General features: G+C 38.9%; 1 protein-coding gene across 7 annotated transcripts in view; it reads left to right on the top strand.

Moving 5' to 3' along the window:
* WAPL (WAPL cohesin release factor) overlaps positions 1-26,492 on the top strand; it is a 144,591-nt gene that overhangs the window by 104,251 nt on the left and 13,848 nt on the right. For 6 of the 7 annotated variants that reach the window (XM_065067746.1, XM_065067744.1, XM_021297294.2 and 3 more), the window contains 5 exons: positions 11,847-11,942; positions 15,109-15,261; positions 15,509-15,645; positions 17,650-17,761; positions 22,962-23,189. In XM_065067746.1, coding sequence (XP_064923818.1) covers positions 11,847-11,942; positions 15,109-15,261; positions 15,509-15,645; positions 17,650-17,761; positions 22,962-23,189 — 726 coding nt within the window. The remainder of the gene's footprint in view (positions 1-11,846; positions 11,943-15,108; positions 15,262-15,508; positions 15,646-17,649; positions 17,762-22,961; positions 23,190-26,492) is intronic. The other variant, XM_021297292.2, reaches the window with a different exon arrangement.

Raw genomic sequence — 26,492 nt, forward strand, 5'->3', positions numbered from 1 at the left:
AAAAAACCCCAAAACTCTGGAAATTCTTCACTGTCTCTTCACCTTTTATTTTCTCTTGTAGACACTAGCAGGTATATTATGAATCATTTTCTGCTAGGTGCTAATGTTAGAGGTACAGCACTTGGCATCACACTGAGCCGAAAAGTAAAAAGCTCTGCTACTCGGGAAGCAACAGGTGGGATTGTTCAACTTCAGTAGATCCAGAAAGCTGAAGGACTTTTTCCAGTTCATAGTCAGCAGGACTTTTGCCCATGTTTGCGCTGTTGAAACCTGACCATTGTACCCCAGTGTTTAAGTCCAGCTCTTGAGACTTTGAGCATTTGTGTAATAGAGGATTACAGACATTATTGACTTAGTGAATAATAGTCTTTCTAAAAAACTACTTTTAATGTAAGGAGTCTCAGTAGAATCACTGGCTATTCACAGAAGAACAATGAGCATAAAAGTTGCAGTAGCGTGTACATTATGATAGGTATGTAAAGTAGCAACGTGAATTCTGCTTTTAAGTGAATTAAATCTCTTTACCCTTAGCCCGTGTTACAGGGGGAATATTATGTTCTGTAGTAACATAATTATGTACTTACAGTACATAAATATTGGCATTATTTGACTTGCAACTTATGGGTGTGAAGCGTACGTGAGTAACATCTGCAAAAGTTTGTTTACAGCTGTTTACAGTTTTAATTCAACTGGTTCAGTAACTCGTGCTCTAGCACGTAAGTTTGGGAACTCTGTGGGGCTGGGATATGCCCACCTCCTGCTGCCTTTGGGCTTAGTTTCCCTTCTACAGATCAAACTATTACTCAGTTATCAGGCATATAACAGTAAGGTATACAAGAACTTTTTTCTTGCTATGGTCCAAATCTACTCAGACTAAAGGGGCTTGAAAATAGGGACCACAGAAATTTTCTCCTGAGATTTCTTGCTCCTGCCTCTCACCACAGCTTTGGGCTGGAGTCAGCAAATGAGGAGAATCAGGTTTTGTACAATACTCTGGAGCAGGTCCCAGTGGCCTTATGTAGATGATGTATATCACTAAATGGCAATGTGGGGGAGCGGGGGAGACACACGACAAAAACCTGAAGGTACAAAAAACCAAAACCAACCAAAAATCCTCCACATCTTAAAAATGTAAGATAAAGAGAACAAGTCTATCCCCAAACTTAATATTTTGATTGATCAGTCCTAGAATGTGATAACTCTGCCTGGTGTTTTGTGCCAGAGCTGTACTGTCAGTTCAGCATTAAGGGCCACAAATCCTCTGAACTGCAAATTTTCTGGGATAGCCCTCTGCTCTTAAACTCAAAAGATAAAGAGTGACCTGCAACTCTCCTGATCCTGGTTCTGCCTGTGGCCATAGGAAGCCGACCTAGAGAAGGTGAATATTGATTAGCTTTGAATATTCCAAGGTAAGAACATAAATAGAATTGCAAATCATAATTAAAAGGCATGGGAGCCTTTCAGCTTGAGAGACCAGGGAGAGGGTGGAGACTCTGATCCTTCTGTTAGTGCCCTTCAGTGCTCCGAAGACATACAGGGAGACTTACTGTGTCACATGAAGCTGGACAAAGGAGCTAAAACAGAACAAAACACTGATTCTTTCATACGGACATACCCAAAAGCAATCTCCATGTTGTGCTTTTGCAAAGTAGCATGATGGTTTGAGGTATTAGGTGAGTACTATGTCAGGATCTTTTTTTTTTCATGCTGGGCCTTAGAATAGGTGAACTTCAGAAATTTGTGTTTTGGAATGAATTTCTTATGTGTTGATATTTTTCACATTGAGTGAATTTCATAAAACTTCCATGCTTGTATTGACAGAGTGCAATTTAACAACTATGGAATACTGACATTTTTTTAAGAGGATAAAACATATGTATTTTTATGATTGGTAACATGAGGAAGAAAGTACTCACTGCATGAACAGTCTACGCTGATGATTCAGGGACTATTATTCAAACTAAAAACTAACCCGAACGCTAGTCCATTGCTTAATGACTTCTGACTTCAGTTAAAACTTACGTTATTTCCCTTACCTACTCACTTTTGCAATGAAAACAGAATGCTTATAAACCAATTTAAACTAGCTTAAGTATTTTTTTTTTCTTATTCTCTTGTCTTGCTGTGCCTGGAGAAGTTTCTCTAAACACGCTTGTGGAGGTCGTAGCTCTAGAAGACTTGACTTGTCTGTGACTCTGGATGCATTTCCCAACATACACAGTGAATGGGAAGAAGTGTGTTACATCACTGTGCTTTTTTTTTTTTTCCTCTTGTTGTGTGCACATTGGGTTGTACAGGAAAAAGTCTGGAAAAACCTCTTTGCCATTACCTTGGCTATCCTTGTGTTTGCTTTGGGCCACCCCCTCAGGTCTTGGACCACGGAGTTTCCATGCAAAGCACTTTCCTTGTCTTTAACTGTCTGTCATTCCTTGAAAGTTATTCTACTAGGGTGGAATGCATTCGTTAGGAAAAGCTGAAGGTCTTCTTGTATTATCCATTAAAAAACAACAACAACAAAAACCCCAAACCTAACAAAACCCAAAGAGGGCAAGGACTAGTTTTGCTTGAAAAAGACAAAATACTAACAGGAGTATTTGAAGCCGCTTTTGCACACCTTTTGCTCCACCTGCACACTCCTGTTCCCTCTCTGCTTCAGTTTCCTGAGGCTGTGTATTGAACTAAATTGAGGAACCTGTCTGTTTAGAAAGCAACCCACTAAAAGGAAACATTTACCATAAATCCCAGTCCGGTTCATTGGAAAACAGTAAACACTTGTATCCACTCAGTTGAGGGAGCTGAAGAAGAGAGATTAAGTCATCTTAACCTGGTTAAGTCAACATTGCAACTGAGAAATGCTCACTAAACGCAGCTGGCATTAGCAGGATTACACGCATTACTTTGATCAAGGGACATTAGTAGAGTTAGTCATGACAGTAGTGTTGAATGCGTGAATGAAATCGTGGCTGGATTCAGACATGGCTTAGGCAACAGACTGCTCCTGAACTCTATATCCAAGATAAAAACTTGATCCACTCATAACTTCGTCAATACTGCCGTTCATGTTTTATTCAGGTTTTACAAACAACTGCAGTGGTTTGTGCCCAACAAGGTACAGAAATGTGTGGTTTTGGACAGAACATTTGGGAGGATGTGTTAATTACTGCTGTGTGAAGAGCACCAATTTCCAGTTATCAACTGCTGAACCAGCAAAAAAAAAAAGTTCTTCTTTGTGACTTCAGTTTGATCTGCAGCTAGTCTATAATTCAGTATTTAATTGCATCTTTCTTATCCTGTAGGCAGGGTTTTTTCCATGAGTAGGTTGTTTTCGTTGAGTTGCTATGCTCACGTTATAAATTTTAGACAGTGTGAGAAACTGGCAATCCTTTAAAATAAAGCTTAGGTGTGATCCTGCTGTTCCTAATAGGATTGTCTGTAGTACAAGTTCAAGGGTATAACCTATGAGATCTTTTACAGGTTGATGTGAGCTTGTTCCCTTGGTGCTTTATGCTGACTGGAAGAAGCGATAAGTATCAGCTGGAAACAAATGCTGTGTCTAAGTTTACATGTAGTCCAAGCTGAAATACTTGTACCTGAGCTTTGAAAGAGTTTTGAAATTGAAGAAGTACAAAACCATGCGTGGCTCTCGCTTTGGCTGAGTAATCTGACGGCTAATGTGACAATGACGTGTGTGTGGGAGGGGAAAGGAACTGGGCTGCCCTGTGATCTGTAGTTTTCCACTTAGCTTGTGTTATACTTCACAGTAGATGTTTATCAGAGACATCCTGCAAGCAATGTTTATCTTTGCTTGCCTGCAAATGAATCTGCATTTCCCCAAAACAAATTTTAAAGTGTGGGGGGGGGTTGTTTTAGATTTAATGTGTGTGAAGATTAATCTATCTTAAGTGCACGCAGTCAGGTGGTTTTGGTTAATTGTTTTTTCCATAGCTTATTTTCAGTAAGTAGTTTTAGAAAGGCAGCAGGGGAAGTGTAATTCAGAAGTTTTGCTGTGTCATTTTAGCCCTTTCCATGCACTTAATGGTAGGATCAGAGCACACTGGTCAGAACTAATTTTAGAAAGAATTGCTTGTCTTTATCTTGCATAACCTTTAGGAAACGGGTGTCCAACCAAAAGGGTGAACAGTTACAGCAAAGCATTTTTTCAGTGATATTAAACTGTTGATACACAATGAGCTGCTATTTGCATCCTAATTTAGGATTGTCAAAATTGCACTTTTTAATAGGAAAGATTATTAGTTGACACTTGCTATTTTGATTCTGTTGAGAAGTCGAGCTGAATTTTGAAAATGAAAATATTCTGTGAAATCTCTGGCTTGTACGAGTTTAGCACTAAGCCAACAGTCTGTTTCATCAGCAGTTTGACAAACAGTGGTGGTCAGATCTGCCAGCCTGTGACAGCTTGTTGCTACTGCTGCCATACATTCCTTTTCATTTACGGGTTGGTGTTTCTGGCAGATGGTCTGCCCAGTCCTGAACTGAAGTGGTTTTTGTGGGTTTTTTGGTCCAAAAACTATTCGTTGGAATGATGCACAAGAGATGAGCTGTTCTAAGTGCTAACCAATTATAAACTGTATGTGTATTTTAAGCAACTTTTGTGTTGCTGGAATAAAAATGAGTTAAAAAGATATAAAAGATGACAAAAGGTAAGAATAAATCCCTTTCTTTCATGGTTGACTTGTTATAAATGAAAGCTTCATCCTGATATGATTATTTCACTTCACCTTTGCAAATCCAGATTCTTTGGTGAGCATATTTATTTAACACTGGCTTCCTAGTGCTTACCAGTTAGGGATCTTTTGTCTTCTATTATTAATGTAAATAGACGAAAACCAAATCTTAGTTTTTAAGCTACTGTGCTAAACAGGATACTCATCAGGTCTGGCATGTTTTTAGTTTAGTCACCTAATTTGAAGAGTGAATTGTAATTTTACTGAATTGAGTTGGGGCATAACCCCTTGAAGCCATCTCGGAGGGAAAGCGAATGCCGAGAGTTGGTCTGTTAACTTCAAGATAATCGCTCAGTGATCAAAATTATTTTTTTCCTAGTCCTTCACACTAAACCATGGGTGTGTTCTGGTAGATGCCAAGATCCTTCGACCCAGCAGAACCGATTCCTCGGCTGTCCTCCCCATGCAACTGTGGGTAGAAGTGTTGTAGCAACGTTATTGGAAGTGCATTTCTCCTATGCAGTGCCAATAAAGATGTTATCTGTTGATACACAGCTTTGTTGCGAGAAAGGTAGAGATGCAAAGTGCGACGTGAAGGTAACAGGCTAAGTCCTCATAGAGGCAAGAGAAACAAATGATAATAAGCATGGAAAGCCTTCCCCCTTGTGTGTTTATGCTTTTCAGGAAGCAGAGAAATCAAGTTGAATGGAAAGTGTTTAGCGCCGCAGTGAAACTTTGTGTTTCACACTTGTAGCTCCTACTGGTGTTAACTCTTAGGCAAGAAGCGAAGATGCATTAAAACATTTTTGAAAACAGATTCTTTCTTTCATCTTTGCATTTCCCTCCCCACTGTGCCTCCCATATCAGTTACGTAGTTCCTGGTAATTTGTGCAGTGTTTCAGTAATTAGGCAGTGTAGGGTAACTGCATAGAATAAGCTCTACATTGCACAAGGCCTCAGTCCTGTAGAAAGTTCCAAAACAAGAAAAACGCTCAAAGAGAATGAAATATACCAGTTTCATTTAACAGTGGGAGCTCAATTTATGTGCAGATGAATAAGTAGAATGGTCTTCACAACTCCCATGTACTGTAGGAGCGTGGCTGTCTCGCTCAGCTCTGTCTGTGGCTGTACGTACATTAGATAATAGTGCGATGCAGCATGAGTACAGCTTGAGAATGAAACAGTTGGTGTTGAGGGTCCCATGTCCCCGTTATACACATCTAGAAGTTTCAACTTTGAGTTAGCTTTATTCTGATCTGCTTTACGGAGTGCCCAGGAACAGGGCTCTATGGAAGAGCATCTTTAAGTTTGGTTTCATCAGAAAGGAATCAGGTAAGCGTACTTGGAGACTCGGTGATGCAAACCAGTGTCATAACCGAGGACATCCAGGAGATTTATTTGAAAAATGTGTTATTGATCCAAACAGAAATGCTTATGTGGGTGTGTCTGCATGCACAGGCACCCCAGCCATATGACCTTGAGATTTTAATTGCTGTTGCCATTTTGTAAGGCGTTCCTGTTAGTAGATTGGTACACTTTGAGTAGATTAGGAATTGGGAGGTGCGGATGGGGAAGGAGGGCTCTGTCTCTGCCTTTGTATAGCAAGGAAGAGGGCAGGAATTTTGTCTTTACAGTTTTTACAAGGATGTGTTTATGCCAGTACAGTTACTTTGCAGGCAGATGCAGGTTTTTCTTTTGATTGAAGTGACACGTTTCCAGTATTGTGGTGGTATGTCTAAACTGTTGTACCCTGTCCCTTTTAATCACACTTAACACGAGTTTCAGGCCAAATTAGTAACCACAACCATACGGCTTCTGCTTCTGAGCTGACCAGTTTTGAGTACACTCTGTGTGAGCAGCATCCAGAACACCATTAGCTATTTCTGGTAAAGGATGAGTCTCATGTTGATCGTATTGCCCTGTTTCCTCAAGTTCAATTTTCATGCTTCACTTGGGTGTTTGACCCAGCTTGTTCTGCACTGTGGGCCTCTTTGTGAGCTTCAAGGAAGAAGAAACATTTTGCAGTTCTTCAGAAGTCTGATACAAGAAAAGCTTCAGTGATACTTTCCCCCCACTCGCTGTATTGTTTGCTGCTGACTGTTCAGCCTTGTCTGACTAACACCATGTAGTTGTGTAGCTATGTGCGTGCGTCATGTTTTTTGTGGACTGTGTTCATACTATAGCAGCTCACAATTAAGTCATTCGTGGGACCCAGAGGTGATTTATTTGCACTAATCTGCCACTGTGATCCAAATAATGGAGATGCAGTTCACGTTTTGAGCACTAAATAAATTACTCGGTCCTCATTTGCTGCTGGTTTTTAACTGCTTTTGGAAACTGTTATCTTACCTGGATAATCTTGGTGTGTGTGTATTATATACGCATGGTTCAGCCTGTGCTGAACTGCTATTCCATCTTCCTGTTTTGAAGTGTAATTTCTTTTTCTTTGCTGTGAATGGATGTTCATTCCTTTCCCGTGTCAAAATAAACAGTCTATTATGACTAGTTCTGTGCTGCATAACGTGCTTGTGATCTTTTTCCTGTTCAAAGTGAAACATGCAGGGCGGAGTGGTACGCCTAATGATTATGAATATTGAGTGGTAAATAATCATATATTTTGGTTTATTGGGGTTTTTTGGAACTTGTAGTTTTGATGAGCATCTAGTCTACAGTCTTACTGAAGGCCTTTCAGATATAAATAATGCATGTATCTATCAGCTGATCTGTCAAAAATATCTTGGAGTTTGCTTTCCAAGGTAGGAAATAATAGTAAAAGAATTCTTGCCTGCGAATCGCTGCTGTCTTTCTTGTTTTGTTAGTATTTTCAGCAAAACTCATGTCTCTGGTTCTTATTTTCTGCTCTTATATCTGTGAATGGCAGGCAGTGCTGCATCAGTATGTGCAGAGTGCTGACTCTTGAAAAGTTCAGCTTTGAGGCTTTTGGGGAGGGGAGGTTAAGCATGACCTGTAGTTTGTGCCATTTGGAGATGATCTTATAAAATGGAAAGCCTTGTGCATTCTGTAAAATCCCTGTTATTAGTTCTGGTTTTGCGTCTGAGTTCACCCTGCAGGACCACGTGCAGAGTCCCACAGTACAAGGTGCTTCGTGCCCTCGCTGGAATATTTGTGCTCTTTCAGACATCTATCTGTGTGTAAACAGCTGTCGCTTCTATACATATGGAAAAAGGAAACTCTTCTGCTATTCAGCAGAAGCTCTTACAGCCAATTAATAATGCAGAACTTACTTGCCTCAAGAACACAGAATTCAAAGGAGTGATGTACTTCCCCTTGCATCCATTCTAAGCTGATCTTGAGAGGAAGAACTCTTAAAGAAAAGTCTGCATGATTTGAATAATTGCAAGGTTGTCTTTAAGAGAAAGCAAGACAGTTTCTTAAATTACTGCTGCTTAAATATCAGTGTTGCTTCTTCAGGGAAGCTTGTTATCACAGGCATTTGAGTTACCCTAACAAAAAAAAAACCAACCAAACAAATAAAATGACAAAAACAAAAAAAAACCCTTTGCTTCTGTGATCAAGCCTTCTGAAAAGTCTTCATCCAGTAGGATTGATTTGATCTTTGATACTTTCCCAGGCTTCAGTTCTGTCACACAGTAATCTAAAGCAATGCTTACAGATTGATCAGCATTGGTGCAGTTTCTTTGCAGTTGTTTTGGAAATCCATCTTTGTTTGGTTGCTTGCAAGAGACAATGTGGAGGTTGCTCTGAGAGGTGGTTGGAAAGCATGGATGTATTTGTCGTGTCCATGCCTGTGTAAGTTGTAAGAGAGGCTCCAAAGCCTCTGCATAATGTGTTAGTACTGAAGAGAACTTAACTTTTGGAAAGCAGTGCTGGATTTTTGTGGGCGTGTGTGGTGTTTGAGCCGTGTGCAGTCAGTGTGAGACAGGACACTGGAGCAGACGCCAGGGGTGCTGGGGAGCAGTGCCACCGTCTAATGAAATATTACTGGGAAGGCATGGAATCACAGCTGAAATTACTTTGATCTAAAAGTGGAAGATACTACAACGGATAGTGGCTAAAACTAACCCTCCATAAATATTTGAAGTTTAAAATAATTACCATTTTCAGATACAGTTTCAGTTCTGTTAAAATAGAGCTGTTAAATGAAGATGTCCTAATTTCTCAGAACAGGCTTTTATTGGTGGCATTACTTGATTTCTTACATAAAATGTGGCTCTCTTCTGTATTGTGTCGGTAGTGCCTAAGCAGGCTGTGAAGTGCCTTGTCACAGAACACTTTAGGATAACTTAGCTTTTGATTCGCTAAGAGATAACGAAAACCTGAGAAGAAAAGTCCATTTTTGACTGTTAAATAAAAAGGATGCCATCTTTGACTCAGGAAGCCTCTGAGCCCTGAGTATGTAGAAGGGATTGTCTTTATCTTTTTGCCCTGTTGAACTCTTCCCTGGTTATCAGCTGTTGCTCTCTGCTGAAGAAAACACACTAATGCTGTGTAGACCTTTGGTTATGCTGGCGCAGCTGTTTGTGTACTTCATTCTCATTCCATATTGAAGCACTGAAGTCGGTCTGTCACCTGTGCTTCCTTGCTGTACGCATGTGTGTGAACAGAGGCACTACATTTTGAAAAGCCGAGGCTGCAGACACCCATTGCCTGGTCAGCAAGGGCTCGTTCCAGCTGCGGCCTCACCGAGATGAGCTTGAATGGCAGCGTGACTGCTCCCTTTTGCCTGACAAGGGCTGTGTCTGGGTCATCGGGAGCGCAAGGCCTGGAAAAAAAGGGACATGCAGGCAGGGCACAGACAGAAGAGGCTTTATGTACCAGGAGCAGCGAATATGGTGAGCTCCTCCCTTGAACTTCATACACATGAGGATCCTGCAGCAGCAGCAGAGCCCCCCTTGTTCCTGCATGGAGCTCAGAGAGTGGCACAAATCTGGGATCTTGTTGTGTGGCTGCATCTCCCCGCTGGGAGCACAGAGCCTGACGCTGCTGCTGCAGAGACCCGCAGCGCTGCTGGGCAGCATGTAGCTCCCGGGCAAGGAACTGTGGAACGTGAATATATTAGCATCCTTTAAGCAGGGATAGAGTACTATTTGAGACTACAACTGCGATTTGGGACTATTAATAGAGAATATCCTATGTTAATAGGACTTCTGGCAGCTGTACTGCTGCTGTCAGAGTTGTAGTCCTTAAGCTTCCCTGCAAGGTTAAGAAGAATTATGCATCAGCTGAAACTGATACGAAATATCTGCTGTACTTTCATGCTGGTTACTTGATAGAGTGTGTTATTTCCTTGAATTTTCCTCTATACCAGGATACAGCACCTAGGAATTTACCCCCTCTTTTCCCAATCCTAAGTATGCACTTAGATAATTTGTGAAACAGTTGTAGTTCATGAAAAATAAACAAAGGAGCATCTAGAAAATATTCAGTGGTTCTTTTCCCCTGTAGACATTTGTGAAACATTGTATCTTTCATGATTAAAAAGCATCTTTGTTACTAAATTGTCATTCCTTTGTTCATGGAAAGATTGAATTATATTCTGGGAAAGAATTTGCTACTTAGAAATATGTAGCAGAAAAGAGAGTTAACCTTTTAACCATTTTGTCAGCAGTTAACTTTTTTCAAGTAAGGATCTATATGACATCATCTTCCTATTTGTGGACAGAGATGTCCTCTTGTAACAACCACATGAAACTGGTTTCTCAGTTTAACTTTTGAGCTTGGTGAGATTGTCAGGAAATTGGGCAAATCAGTGCTGCTGTTCCCTGGGAAAGTTAAAAATTGAAATTATCGAAAGCCTTATTTTGGTATTGGTACGTGTGGCCATGATGGCTACATGTGGCTGCTGAAGGGCTTCGTGTATCTGTCACCCGAAAATGTATTGTTAAGAGCTTCCTTGGAGAACAGATAAAACCGTGGTGACGGTAGCCATTGTATACTGGTTGCTGAATGGTACATGAGCACTGCTTTAAAAAGGAAAGTAAATCCAACTAAGTTTCTTATGGCCACATCAGAGCTCACTGTGGGAGGGAAAGAGGCTTTTCTCTTGTCTGGAAACTAAAATGATTTAGTGCCTGACAGGTTGTTCTGGGCTCCAGAAGCTCGTAGCTGAGATTTTAATTCTGCTAATATTCTTTGAAATTTTGTTAGTCAGGGCTTTCTCTTCTCAAGAATGATGGGATGCAACATAATAGTGTTTTAACAGTAATATAGAAACTCTTGACTTACAAAATCTACTTTTTGGCTTTTGATGTGCCAAAAACGTGTTATACTTCATAGAAAGGCATTCAGTCCGTAGCTGGCACTGCAGGGTTTGTTACACTTAGCCCCTCTGTGGGCTGTACATGAGCCAGTAGCTGGTTTAAATACGTGATGCATTATATTCTAACAGAAAATTGTTTACATGCCCAAATTCTATTTTTAAAATATTTTTTCTCATGTTTAAAATACTATATAAGTGCCTGTGAGGACGTATGTAGTTATACAGTTTACCCAATGTATGGCATGTTGGGAAATTGTGAAAATTGTAATGGTGTCTTAGTCTGGAATATTACTATGCTGTTAGATTGGTAAAATTAGATGGTAGAAATTGAATTGTCTCTTTCCTTCTTCAAACAATTGTATTGTATTTCCCAAAAATTCAAGGACAGTGAATTTTGATGCATTTTGATTTGCCTTGACATATTTTCACACAAGAAGAAGAAAAAAGGCTTCTTAGTTTATTAATATGGATTAAAGCATTTCATTTGAGTGTTTTCTATTCCTCCAAGCATCAAAGTCTGTATCAGTTCTGCATTTTGATTCTAAGCTAGTCATATTTTCTAGTGGCGTGGTGTTCGCTAACATTTTTGCCCCATAGCTGTCGTACTTTGTCTATAGGAAGGTTGCAGACCTTTTGTCTTTGAATAAATTCAAGAAGTAGAAAAACTGAAAAATTCTTGAAACACATGTCTTTTGCTATTGGAATGGGTCTGTATGTCTTTAAAACTATCAGATGTTTCAAAGTCTTTCAGGCTTTCTGATGTGTACAATATTGAGAACTTGTATTGTTGGGAGTATGGAAGGGGGGAAAAATGAAGCTTGTTTTACTTATTTGGCTACATTATTGCTACAATATTTTTGAAGTATATAGTGACTTCCGGTAGATTTGCTCAAAAAAATAACTTTTCATTTTGTCTTTAGTCTCCCACAAAAGCTGTATATAATGCTAGACACTGGAACCAGCCAGAATCAGAGGCTCTGCCAGCGCCACCAGCTTTGAAAACTCCCAGTGTCCCAGTAAGTAGACTGTTGTGCTTCTTTGTTGGGTATTTTTGGTGGGTTTTTTGGTTTTTTTCGAGTTTAGTAAGTCTCCTTTTAAGATTCACTGATACTTTTTGAAATGCAAGTTCTTGATATCTGGTAATGTCACAGTCATTTGGAATGAAGTCCACTTCATGATGTGAGCCACTGGGTATTTGATAGGAGAGAAATTGTCACTGGAAATACTCTAGAATTGGATCTTCCGTATAATTTCAATATACAGATAAACACTTCAGTTAAATTGTGTTCCCCCATCTGCAGAAGTTAAGCTTTCTAATAATGGACTCCATGTTGTCTGCTGTGAGAACCCCTGAGATCAATTAGCTCATACCCGTAGAAAACAGTAAGTTGCAGGTCAAAGAGGAAAAACTTTAAAAGACATATTTATTTTTCCATTCTAATGGAGTAAAGTATTGTGAATTGCTGGCTTGATTCTTTACACACTGAATTTTTTGTATACGGCCAGGAATGCTAATACGAACATGTCAGATACAAACAAGCTTGCCTACAAAAAAGTAGACCGGGGTGAAAACAGTTCTTAAAGTAACTTGTTTGTTCCAAAATACGTGGTTTTTGTGAAGCTTAAGGTAATTGGTTTTAAACTCTTGAGACCCTGAGAATCCAGGGTTCAGAATCCAGAATCCAGGGTCGCGGGCTTATATGTGTGTAGAAGTTGTTACTGATGATGCTAAGAGAGCATTGTACATTGTCAGTAAATTTCACTTCATTTGGTGCCTTGCTTATAGTAGTTGCATGAGAACAGAAAATCAGAAAGTAGATATTTTTCGCAACGATAAGTCTTCAGCTTTTATTGTTGTCATTGTTACCAGTTTTAGGTTTGGTGGGGTTTGTTTGGTTTCGTTGTTGTTTTTAATTCCACCTGTGTGGGTGGTGTTCTGATACTGGCTCCTCTTTGATTTTATGGTTGGTTTTGGTTGCATCCTCACAATATTCTGAACAGCCTTCCTTCAGTGTTAACTACACTGCCAGGAAAATGCTCGACTCATTTAAAAATAACCATTACCACTAGTGTTTGAGGAGAGAGCCAAAAATTCAGTCCTGAATTTCTTCTAAATGCATTTCTCAATTTAAATTATGTGCATTTGAACTGAAGCTTTTGTTGCTCGCTGAATCTTTGCGTTGATACTGGTTTTTGTGAAGTACTCTTGATAGCGAACTTAAAGGCAGATTTGTCCGAGTCTCCTCAGGCAGACTTTGAATAAATCCTCTTTAGGCTGGGAAAATGTCTGGATCGTTCATATTCAGACAAGCCATGTTGTGTGCTGTCAAACCTCCACTTTACCTGGAACCATCAGCATTAATTGAGGAATACGGCAGAGGTTTGGCTGAACAAACCAGTTAGGGGAATTTGTCTGTATCTGCTCCTCATGTTGTGATGTACATCTGAAGTTGCTTCAGTCACTTCTTCTTAACCTTGGATTTACATGTGCATAATTAAGATTTAAGAGTTACAAGATAAATAAGCCTTGATCCAAACGTTCACCAGTAATTCCTGTGCAGATGATCCTGCCTCTTTAATTTCTGTAGAAATTTCATACCTGCAAATCTGGGTAAATTTGTCTTGGATTTGTGGTGAGAAGCCCAGAGCAGGCAAACTGCTTATGCCAAGTTTCTTATGGCCTCTCCAAGCTCCCTTGGAATGTGCTTTGAAGGGGAAGCCATTAACCGAGACTTGGATGAGAAACTTCAGTGTTCACAGGCTGATAAGATCAGAGTTCTCCAGTACGTGCTCTAAAGCAGCTTTTCAGGATGGTTTATTAGCATGTTGCTACTGGAGCCTAAGTGAACAAATACTGCTGCACAGTGATAGAGGCACCATGTAAAGAATATTCTGTTAATATAGCAGGTTGTTTTGGCTTATATTTTAATTTTGGCTGCTCACGTACAATGCATAAGGAGTTTTTCTCTCAAAATATCCCCTGGATTGAGTAGCAGTTAATGCATCCTCTGTGCCTGCTTATTCATTTAATTTTTTCAGTCACACTTCAAAAAAATTCTCATTTTTTTAATGCAAGGAAGCAAAGTACATTTTTACTTAGAGACTGAGGGTGAGTAGATGACCACTGGTGTTGGCACTTGTACTTTCAGAGTTTGACAGTTGGAGGTCTTTTTCCTGTGTGCCTTGTTTTCTGTCGTTTGTCTTCACATTTGATTTTTTGCCGAAGAAGTAATCTGAAGAAAAGCTGACACTTAAGCTTATAGTAGCCTCAAGCCAGCACAGAGGAGTAGGTAGAGGAAAAACCTGTAATACTTGTCTGAGATGGCTGGAAACTTGTCAGGAGTTTTTCTAGACTTAATATAAAGTTCTCTACTACCTGTTGTAAGTTCAAAATAGATTTTGCTGAACTTTGTGCTATAACATGTCATTCCTAAAATACTAACAACGCAAATGTGAATAAGGCCAGTGTACAGAGAGTACCATGAATTTACAAGAGCCTACTCCACCTGATGGAGGTGTGCACCGTGCCTCTCTTCTTTTTGTGGCCATTTGTTCTGGTGAGACAAAGCCTATATTGGTAGTCTTCTGCCTACAGGCAAAATACAGTTTGGAGTATGAGGTTGGCGAGGGTGGCTTTCTGGTAGCTACACCCTGAGTAGCGTGGCATGGTAGCTTCCAGTATTCAAGATGAGAACAGCGTTTTTCAGTCCAGGCTGCGCTGGGGCAGCGATCGCATCCAGCCCAGTGCACTTCACACTGGTTCAGCAGAGCAGCCGCCTTGGCCAGTCCTGGGAGCTCCAGTGTAAGGGGGTGAGACACTTCTGTCAGCAAGTACTAAACACTGAACTTGGTTGGTTTATTTACCCTGAAGCTTAAGAAACTAGTGTAAATGACTTTTTTTTTTCTTATTTGAGTTTCAAAATTCCACTGGAGCTTTCCTGACTACTGAGAACTGGTTTTTGTCTTTAAAAATGCATATAATTTCTGACATCTGAGTTTTTTTTTTTTAAAGATTAGGTGCATTATCACACAGCTTAGGTACATCTTTGTAGTGTAAGGCAAGGACTAAGGAGTCCCAAAATGTGAGTTTGACGATTGCACACCTGTACTGTTTCCTGATGTATTTAGTGTATGTTTACATGCTCAAAACATCTGCCCATTTTAGCACTTTCTTATTAATAGGTAAGGCTATCTTCAAAGGAGGCAATTCATAAAGATGATGGAGTTTTTAAGGCTCCTGCACCACCTCCCAAGGTGATAAAAACTGTGACAATACCTACTCAGCCCTATCAAGAGATAGTAACTGCATTGAAATGTAGGAAAGAAGACAAAGAAGTAAGTATTCTTAACAAATTTTTAAAATAAAGAGTTATTGGTAATCCTACGTATTGAAGGAACAGTGTCAAAATGAAATTTGGCTTTCCTATTTTTAATCTGTTTTTTTATCTAAATAATTGAATGGCCTTCATTAACTTAATGTCTCCTTGCACTCAAAACTGAAGAGATTTTAAACTGTACTTGTTTAAGGTTATAATCAAGCCCAAGAGCAACTTACCTAGGTCAAAATATTTGTCTCTTCCAGTTATACACTGTTGTTCAGCATGTAAAGCACTTCAATGATGTAGTGGAATTTGGTGAAAATCAAGAGTTCACAGATGATATTGAGTACTTGCTAAGTGGATTGAAGAGCAATCAGCCCCTAAACACACGTTGCCTTAGGTAAGATATCTTCATATAAAACACTGAACTTCTGTTTCAAAGAGATATTGAATTAAATATTAATCAGTGAAGTGACTGTGCTTTAAAATGTTGTTGGAGTAGTTACCTGTCACTTTTGCTATAAAGAATAAAATTTGAAAATAATCAAGATGCTATATTGTGAATAATCAAAAGTAGTATGACTAGGAAGATGAAATAGAAAATCGTACAGTCAGAGACATTTTCAACACACTTGTTTTCCTTGCTATAAATTAAAAAAAAAAAAACCTTCTGTTACCTTTTCTTTGTTTAGTGCAATCTTACAGGCAATGTCTGATCTGTTTTTTTAATGCAAATTTGATTCTAAAATAAAATCCTTAATACTGGACAGTTTGGTTATAATCTAGAACTAACGTAATATTGAGATACTGTTTAGCTCCAACAGCCTGTTCTTTCTTTTCTGTTGAGAAACAACACAGCTAGCATCCACTAGAAATAGTGTGGCTTCAATATTAATTGGAAGCTTCCCTAACTTGTCTTGAGCTACTCAATGCACTCCTAGTATTAAAGTTACACACAATTGCAAAGTTAGTATAAAAAAAGAAGTGTTTGTCTTGCTTTGAAAAAGTTTGACTTGATATTGGTGTCCATTCCCTGGACATAAAGGTAATTGGAATAATGCTCTGTAACCACGTAATTTTTTTTTTTTTTAATACTTGTAAATTTTCGTTTCTATTTAGCAAAACTAAAATGGTAGAGAAGGAAAAACTTGAATCCCCAGAGACAGGTGATGAGGACACTTTGAGATTTGACTGTGCATGAGAAAAAGCTTTATATGCTTTCAAGAAAGCTATTTTAAAAATTCATTCTAGCAATGGATGTTGTTGCTGAAGTTTAAACACAAGGAATTTATTATCCAGTTTGTGTGTACATTATGATAAGAGTAAATTAATGCCATAATGACAATTTAGGAGTGTTACCCGAGTGCGCTTAATTTGCTCATAATGGCAAACTGCCTAAGATCTTAAACTGACTTTTTTTACTTTCCAAATTTATCTAATGGAATGTAAGTTGTATAAACACCATAAACATTTTTTCTTTCAGTTAACAAATTAAAAGAAAAGTATTTTTCCAAAGGAAATCAGTGTGTAAGGATAGGAATAGCCGTAAAAGAATCAGAAACTGGTAGGTAAGCTCTGACTGGCGCTGTCGTGATTGGAGACAGAAAAACCACTTGTTCTTTAAAGGCCATACCTGGTGGATCCTCCATGATACGATTCTTCTGTAGTCATGGAACACTTGACTGTAGAATCCCTTATTATTCCACATTTAAAAGCAATATATTTTTAATAGTCTGTATGTTGCCCTGTGCTTGAAATGGCAGGCAGCTTTCTTATAGAACTAGGGGAAGACTTCCATTTTGAAACCAGAACTGGTATGCTGATCGCTCATGAGACTAATATATTTCTCAGATTTTCTCCTGAAATCTGTACTGTATCCATCAACCAGAAATGTGGCAATAAATATTGAAAAATATTTGCGTTTTTTTGGTAAAAGTATTGTCAGTCATAAGCAGGAGTAATCAGTCAATTAGATAACTTAGTTAACAACAGAAGCTCACATGTATATTTTCTGATAGTGCCTTGATCCATAATAAGCTCTCCTGTTCCTCTAAATCAGAGCTTCATGCCTAATCCATGAACATTTTACTTTCGTTTTAACTATTTGAAATTATTTCAACTTCTGTTTGAAAGAAGCAAGTTCAGGGTATCCTTTCAAATCCTGTTTTTAGCCAATCTTAAAATAAAGCAGAAATAGCTTGGTGCTGGTAAGCAACTGTTGAATAAATTACTGCTCTGTTCACCAGCTGTAAACTTGCCTTACACAAGTTTTAGAAAAAACATTCCGATAGAGTGTGTCAGGGTCTGCTGTACGTGGTCAGTCACGTTTGGTAGACTTGTTTATCTGCCTTGTTTGTAACTGCGTTCACTTGAGTTGTTCTAATCCAGAATTAATTTTCTCTAGTGTAATCAGCTTGGCGACTAAGTGCGCCATGCCCAGCTTCCGAATGCACCTGAGAGCACATGGGATGGTAGCCATGGTTTTCAAAACGCTGGATGATTCGCAACACCACCAGGTATGGAGACACCGGCTATTTCAGAAAAGTTTGGTTGGACTTGTCTATTTTGTGTGAATTTTATTCATGTGTAATTCAAGGTCATGCATCCAGTATATGTGGGATCAGTGGCTCCATTTGAGAAATCTGTTGTGAAATGAAAAATAAGAGCGCCTGTGTTCCAGTGACAAATTCCCCTTCCACTGTTGTATGCTTCTGGGTTTTGAAATTTCTTGAAAAAAACAAGCTTTTAAAGCAGACTGACTGTGCTTTGGATTGCTATTTTATATCTTCTCTTAAGCTTTTTTAAAGTAGTTTTGCTGTTGCATTTATAATTTCCTTCAGATAAAACACATTTGAAAGGAAACCTTTGTCCTTATATTTAAAGTGGCTCTAAGTGTTCATCTCCAGACTTGCTTGTATGTGAATTCTGTAGCTGTTGTGGGGCATTTTTCATGTCCTGTGCTTATCTCTTTGAGCGGTGCTGCAATTTCAGTTGTAGGATGCCTTGAGTGTGTGCGGTGTTCTGTGACAAAACAAGGAAAAGTGAATTTTAACTACTTACGGTAACATGACCCAAGAGTAAAAAACTGTAGCGGTTTGAGTTTTCCTTCTTATCGACTTCACAAGTTTATTCAGCTGTGATAGAAAACGCTTCTTGCCGGTGATAGTGTGTTGCCAGCAGTTGGTAACTGCCTCTGTGGGGTATCTGTCCCTTGGGGTATTGTTACAAAAGCTCAACAAAGGAAATCTTACTTGAATGGGTAGTAGATATGTATATCCACTCAGGTTTATTACCTTTATTTAACAGATCTAGAAGAATGACATACAATGCAGAAGGAAACTTTGCACCCACAGAAACAGACCTTTAAGAGATTGTATTTGACATTTTACTGTGGGCGGGGGAAAAAGCTGTAGAGCCTTAAGTAACTCATTTAGAGTAATAGCATATTTTCCATCTCCTTAAAAAATTAACAGTGGCTAACTGTAAAATGTAGGAACCAGGTTCAGTGCATTCATTGTGAGTTGTTAAAATAGTGCCAAGTGCTACTAGAAAGAAATAAAGTGCAGTCACGCTAGTTAGGACAGTTGCCACCTCTGAGTTGCGGGAGATCTGCAGAGGACAGTTCCAGTTCCCTGGATATTGTACGAGCAGGCTCGGTGTATTTTTGGCTGTCTGTTAACAGTTACCATTATTCCTTCATTTTCAAAAGAACTAGCACATACAGTTCAAAAGGAAATTACGTGCTATTATTAGTCTGCAGTAACAAAAAGCATTGATTATATTCACTATTTTCAGTATATTTGATTAAATGCTCCCTTTTGTCAGGAAAAATATGGTAGTTAATGTTTTAATATAGTTACAGTACATTCTTAGTACAGGTTAATATAGTATTAGAAAATTACTGCTTTATCAAACTACTATTTAAAAATGCTAAAGTATATGCTCTAACTACTGACAGTATATGCTTCAACAATGACCACCTCTGCAGAAGCTCGCTGCCTTTATATACTACCCTTGCATTCACTAATTATTTCACTAATATTATAACTTGTTCAAAATGCATAGAAATTTCTCCACTAAGTCTCAGTTCAAAGTAACTCAAGAATAATACATCATGCTAGGCTTTGCTCACATGGCTCAAATCCATGTTAATATTTTCTTTAAAGAATTCTGGAGATAGGAAAGCTGCCACAATGGTATTGCTAATGGAAACAAATATGAGCGTATACTGCATTCACAGCACTGATACAATGGAGCAGACAGAGAAAACAGGGGACATTTACATATCTGTAAGAACAGAAAATAGCAGTTGCAGAGGTATTTTTTTAACCACCAAGGAAAACAAAATAACTAGTTACCTTAATGAGCTATGCCCCAAAATATTTACATGAAAATTACTTGTCCCGCTGAATTTTTCTTGTAGTTACGCTTTTAAGCTACAGTTTCAGTTTTTGACTGACTTTGTCTCTTCAGCTATGCTCTAAAAGTTTTGGAGTATTATTAATTTTTAAAATAAAAATTGTAGTTTCATTGTAGCTGTCAGTAGTTAAGCACAGAAATGTGGTTTTGTAATGTCTTCAGCATGTGAATAATTAAAAAAAAAGTGCATTAAATGTAGTGCAGAACCCTAGAAAATAACCATCTGTTCCCACAAGCTGGAGTATAAATAGAACAAGCAGGGGAAGACAAGGATGAGAGTGGGTGTAAATGGTCTGCCGTTTCTCAAGTATATGTTCAACTAGGATGTTTTCCTCAATTCTGTAAAAGTATGGAGTGCAACTCCGTAGTTAGATATTCCACAAAATTTCTGTCTAGAGCAAATTATATTTATTTTACTTTATTATCCTCTCGACATTCAGTTGAGAGCAGAACCTGTTTTAAGCATCTTGAGGAATAGAAAGGGGGAGCGAGGGGAAGCCCACTCAAGAAAACTGCTTCACTGCTGCAGTCCGTATGGGTGGGATTGTGAGGGTTTGATTGGGCTCTTTGGTTGTTTGGTTTAGGTTTTTTTAGGATATTGATCAAAAATGAGTTGTACTAAGAACTTTCCTCTCACTCTCAACTTGGAATTCTGTATATGGTAGGGCATGGGAGGGCTTTCAGACAACATGGGTGGCTGTGTGTAACACAGAACATCAGAGCAAAATGTAGAGTTGTTGCATTCAAGATTAAAAGGGACTGAGAAAAATTAGTTTTAGAAAACCCAGATCACCAGCATGTAGCTGAAGCAGGTTTGTCCCACATTACAAGCACCATTCATGTTTGAGGTCCTTACTTTTGCAACATCCCTCTTTTCCTGCTGCACATCAGCATTTGGAGGCTTATTGGCCCAATTGCCGTCTGTATGTACGCTGCTGCAGGAACCCTGCTCTTGTTACACGGTCCTACTCCTCTTTGCTTTGCAGCCTGAAACTTTCCCTGTAATGTTTTAATGCCCTGTTTGGGTCCCTTCTGATCACACCTAAGTATCTCAAAACCTGTGTGGAAGCTCTGAAGGGAAGTGCTGACAGAGCTTGTGTGGCACGAGAACCATCACTCTCTGCATAATAGTCAATTGGATTCAAAGAAGGGAGCCTGGGACAGGCCAGGACTTGGTACTGAGGTGTCCAAAATGAGTGTGATTGCCCTTATCAGACTTTGGAGTATTAGTAAAGTGTTTCTGAGTAGTCATCTAAGAACAGTCTCTGACATTTTGAAATGCCTAAAAAGTGGCAGCCCAGATTATAAATTCAGCAGTTTACCGCTGTTAAAAGGTGCATAGTTTCTAGTTGATAGAAACTCCTTTAGTCGCTTAAGTTGGGTTTGTTTGTTTGGTTTGGTTTGGTTTGTTTTTTACCAGGGAGCTCACCTAGATAATGCTGATCACTAGAAAGTAGTTCTTCATAGATGTTGCTTTATTGGGTCCCACACTGGCTGAACAACCATTAGCAAAGTAAACTTGGTTTCACTGGGATGCACGTGCTCCTGTGTCCTCCTGTAATAACTGCTGTTCTGAAGGAACAGTGTGTTCTTCTAGGAACCTGACATTTCTGAGTTTAAAACAGTAGCACCTGAGTCCAGAGTAAATAATTTCTCTAATTAAAATGATAAAATTGCAAGGTTTATTGGAGGAAGTTAATAGAAATTAAGTGAAGACAATGTATACCCTGTCTGTGTAGAGAAGCCACATAGATTGCTTCCTGCCTTTTATCTGGTGGGCCTGGAGCAGTGATATTGACAGCTAAGATTTTTTAATTATCATTATTTTTAACCAACCCTGTGGTTTGGTTGTGTTCGTGAAAGGAGATGTAGATTTGGAAGCTCTTGCTTCCTTTGGTGTTCCAAATGTGCCTTTGGTAGTTAAAGTCTTTATTCACCTGAGGGTTTCGTTGACTCAGACAGGAAGGAGTTTTAACATAGTGTTTAATAGACTGTCAGCTGCCTAATCTTGTTTTGGAAATGCTGATACTACTTAGTATGACCAGGTATGATGATCACTTGCTTCTAAAATAAACGGAAGCAGCTAATGATTGCATTGGTGGTTGGCTGAAATCTAAACAAGATGTTCATCTGTTATGACATAGAAATGCTGCTCTTTCCTGTTGGGCTTTACAACGTGCACATCTCAGAACTAAACTTTTCTCAATTTTTAATTTATAAAGGAAAAAATGGAATAGATGCATGCAGCATGTTGACTCTTAAGGCTTGAACTCAGTAAGACACACACACACCTCAGCATCCCCCCACCAGCTCTTTCCTTCAGATACCTCCAAACGTTTCTGAAAGTATTGTGTCCTGCACAGCTCAGTTCTCATGAGCATTTCTCCTCCGTAGCATAACTGGGAGCTCACCTGGACAGATGGTTTCTTGGTGCAAGTGCTGTACTTCCCAGCACTAGGGACAAATACCTTTGCTCTGATTTCTTCACTGTCATTTGTCCCTTCCTGGCAGTCACCTTCTGCCTTTGCTTTTCTGAGTCCTCACAAAGATTAAGTTTGATTCCGCCTTGAAGAAAGATTCTTCGGGCAGTAAGAGGACCCTGTACACCAATTCTGTGTAAGACAGGGATGGTGAAGATAATAACATTTTCTTGTTAAGGACTGATAGGAATGGAGTAGGGGAGAAGCTGTTTTGTACTCTGCCTACTTCCAAAAAAGCAGAATTCCCCTGGAAATTAAATGTGCTTATGCTGGAAAGGTTTGGGTAAGCTATTGACTGACGGACCTGCTTGGCAGAATTGGAATGTATGTCACCAAGCATGCTTTTTTTTTCCCCCCTCCACATGCAAACACTGTCCCCATGATCTCTGTATTTTCTGTTGCTGTCAGCAGCTTATCTCATCGAACCAGAATGTTCACCTACCTTGCCATGTACCTTGTGCTTTTTCACTTTGTTCCTCTGCCATCTGTCTCTTCTGTAATACTGTGTTACTGGCATTTCTGTTTCTTATTCTGTCTGTAGCACTGAGTCCCTTTAAAATAGAAAACCCTGCTTTTCTACTAAGGTTTTGTAAATGTATTAAGTGCTCTATGTTGCAGTTGTATTGGTTAGGAGAATGCATTAGTAATGTGCTAGAAGGAGTCTATGTACAACAGTAAATGCTCATGCAAATGCTGGTGTAGATTGGGACTTGTGAGGCTTTTTCTTTCATAAATCTTCAGCTTGTTTATTGAACTTTGTGAAAGGTCTGCCTACCATGATTACTAAAAACCTTTTTCTTTCTTCTCTCAACCCAAGAACTTGTCCCTTTGTACAGCAGCTCTAATGTACATTCTGAGCAGAGATCGTTTGAACATGGATTTAGACAGAGCTAGTCTAGATCTGATGATACGGCTTTTAGAATTGGAACAAGATGCTTCTTCTGCCAAGCTGCTGAATGAAAAAGACATGAATAAAATTAAGGAAAAAATTCGGAGACTGTGTGAAACGGTTCACAACAAACATCTTGATCTTGAAAACATCACGGTGGGTATCATGCTTTTATCTGAAAGCCATGACAGTAGTGGAATGCTTAATAAAATGGAACTTGTAAGTATCATCCTTAATCTCATCTCTCGCAGCCAAGGAGTCTTATGATGTTTTTTGTACCTTCTGCATATATATACGGCTGCACTGCGAGTATTTTCTTCTTTAAATTTGAAATTTCCTTTCTAAAAGGCTGTTAGTAGGATCGAGTTTTTGCGTTCTTCACCTGTCTGATTCACCATTCACTCCCACTAAGGATAACTAGTTAAAGGTAGCAATTAAAAACAAGTAACACTTTAAATAGCCATGTGTATAAAGACCACATTTAGATCATTTGACTCTGTTACTTTGCCCAAATTTTATATATACTTTCACAAAGAACAAGGGTTCTTACATGGAATAAGAGTATTGTGTGTTAAATTGAAAATATAGTGCAGGTTCTCCCATTAAAAAAAAAAAAATCCGTCCTACAGAAACTGCTTTCTCTGTGCCCAAAGTGTGGTGGCAGATCTGTTGATTTCCATAAACGTGGATGACTTTTTCCTTCCTTTCTCAAACATACTTGTTTTTTCTGAATGTATCTTCAGCTGCAATAGAGTGAACTGTTTTTGTTTAAAAATAAATTTGGCCATGGTTCGATGCTAGCATCAAGCTAACTTGAAAAATAAAGGGTAAGTTGCAAGTTGCTTTTGAAAGAGTATATTTAAAGATTTGCTGACAGATTGACTAGATGAGTGGTCATAAATGGCAAAAATTAGTAATATGTTTTTGCTTTCACCATATTTCAGTATAACAGATGTTAGTATGATCTGAACTTCTTAACATCTTTAATAGCCTTTTAATGTTTTAAAGGTTCTTATTAGGTTTTTGCCATTTTTCACATAATACTTACACTCGACGGGAGAAGCTTCTGAGCTTTTTAGAGCTTTATCTCTGCAAGTAGTGTTTCAATTCCTGCTAGTAATCTGCAGTTGTATTCCATTTTAGGTTAGATTAAGAGATGATATGTCTTGTTGAGCTGGCATTTTCTTTTGTAGTTTTTGTGGCTATTTTGTCAGTTCAGGAAGGATTTGGTTTGTTTTTTTTTTTTTTTTCCAAAATTCTAGCTATGGAACAGATAGCTGAGCTGGTATGAGAAGTCATTATTATGCAGCATTAAAAAGAGCTGAATTTTGAGGGAGGAAGATGATATTGATGACATAATTCTTAACCTGGGTGATCAGTTTGTGGTGACAATGGAGAACTGTTTCAGAGTTTCAGCTGCGGGCTTGTTTCCTACAGGCCTATGAGACCTGCAGGGGGCTGGGATTAATTTTGTGGCCTTGGAAATCTGCGAAGGAAGAGGGAGTTGGAGATTGTTTTCTCCACTTTCAGCTTACTCTCTGAATTCCCATGACACAATCTGAAGATATCAACACAGAATGAAATTTGTTCTCTAGGTGGTGATCAGCTAGGAATCTGTATAATCAGTGTCTTATTTCAGTGCTGTTTTGGCACTGAAGGCAGCTCACGTAGCTCACAGGCTGTCAGTGCCAGGATATCTTTGGCACTGGAATGTGTAAGACAGCTCCCTTTATTAAGCACGGAACAGCTGGTACAGGTTCCTCATGGCTAAAGCATCCAGCCACACAGACCACTGTCTCCTATTGGAGCTTTCTTTGTAGTTATGATCTGAGCTAGCATGATGCTTTTTCATGAACTGGAATTCTAGTTTTGTGGTTTTTTTAAGCATGGGTTTTAAAGGGAGAGGATATATTAAAAGGCACTCTGTCTTGCAAGGAAGTTGCCCGTGAGTAAAGAGTATTGTCATCACAGGCCAGCAGTTTCAGCTTTTTTTTTTTCCTGAGGCCTCTCTATCTCTTAAAATTATGTCGAGCTGTTGTAAATGTGTTGAATGCTGTATAGTCACAGATGGAAACTGGTTCCCTCCCAGCTGCACCATCTAGCAGCAGAGACTATATAGTGTTTAGAGAATATATGCAAGCCAAGTGAGATGATTAGGTTCTCTTCCAATTTACGATAGTAGCAATGGTAAGTTGAGACAATAATGAACTTCATATATAGAAGATAAAGTTGCTTTCACATAGATCTGTCATGAGATATAACAAGTAATCTCTGTGTTGTACCAGATGACAGGCAGAAAACGCTAACAAAGATGGAAATCTTCTGGGGGCGAAGATCTGTGTTTTTTCAGACCCAGACATGTCCATTGAGAAACAGAAGGGTTGCAGCAGGTGCTTTGGTAACTCCAGTTTGTGCCCAACTGGTTACACCTTCATTTTTTTGAATCTTACACAGATCAAATGAAGATGACCATTACTGCTGGTCTCTTTCCCACAGACAAGTTTGTTTGTGTGACTATCTGGAAGTTAGATTGGACTAATTTTTGAGTATTCAAACAGGTATTCAAAGGAGTCTGTTTTCTAGACCCCTATGGAAGTTTAAAAATTAGTAAACCCAGAAGTGAAAAGGAGATCTCAGTGGGTTGAATTTGTTCTAGATTTTTTTGCTGGCTTAGAAGGTGATAAAACCTGAAGAAGTTTGCCTCCATGTTAGCAAATGGCACTTGCCTGTCAGTCAGCACAGCCCTGTGGCTGATGCTGCCAGCTGCCTTCTCTCTGTAGCATCAGAACAAAAACCTTCCAAAGTGACTTCTCTTTTCAGTTGGTGAAAGAGGTTATTCTGTTTTTTCACTCTCAGCATAAGGTTGAAAGCGTAAGAATTTTGGACCTTTGGTGCTAGAATTTCGTAGTAGTTGACATAAAAATTGGATAGAATGGATTACTTTTCCAAAAGCAAAAGGGATACAAGATTTGATTCATTTTATTTTTTTAAAAAAAAAGTAGTTTTACGCCCAGTGTTGTAAATATAATTTTATATTCTCACGGCGTTTTTTGAAGTCTTATTGCCCTTTGGTAGAAAACTAAGCACCGTATTTTAAATATTGTGTGGCCTTTGAGCTTTCATGGTGAAGGGTTTTAGAAAGCTAACTAAATCTTTTGTAGCTGTTAAGATCTCTAAGGAGACTTTAAGCAGCTTCTATCAGTCTGGTTTAGGTTAAGCATAATTTCAGACACCCGTGTTACAATATGTTCAAGCTCAATCTATAGAAGTGACGGGAGTCATCTGAAGAGGATGGGAAAGCTTCAGAGAGCTTAGGGCTCTGTCAAGCTGCCATCTTCAGGTGCTCTCCCCTCCTCCCTCAAGATGCTTTCTCATTTGGCTGGCTTCAGATGGGAAGTTCTTAATCCATTGCTTAAAATATCCTCATCTCCTTTAGCATTATGGTTTTTTATCTTGCAG

This window comes from Columba livia, chromosome 6 (genome assembly GCF_036013475.1).
Source record: "Columba livia isolate bColLiv1 breed racing homer chromosome 6, bColLiv1.pat.W.v2, whole genome shotgun sequence".
Lineage (NCBI taxonomy): Eukaryota > Metazoa > Chordata > Aves > Columbiformes > Columbidae > Columba > Columba livia.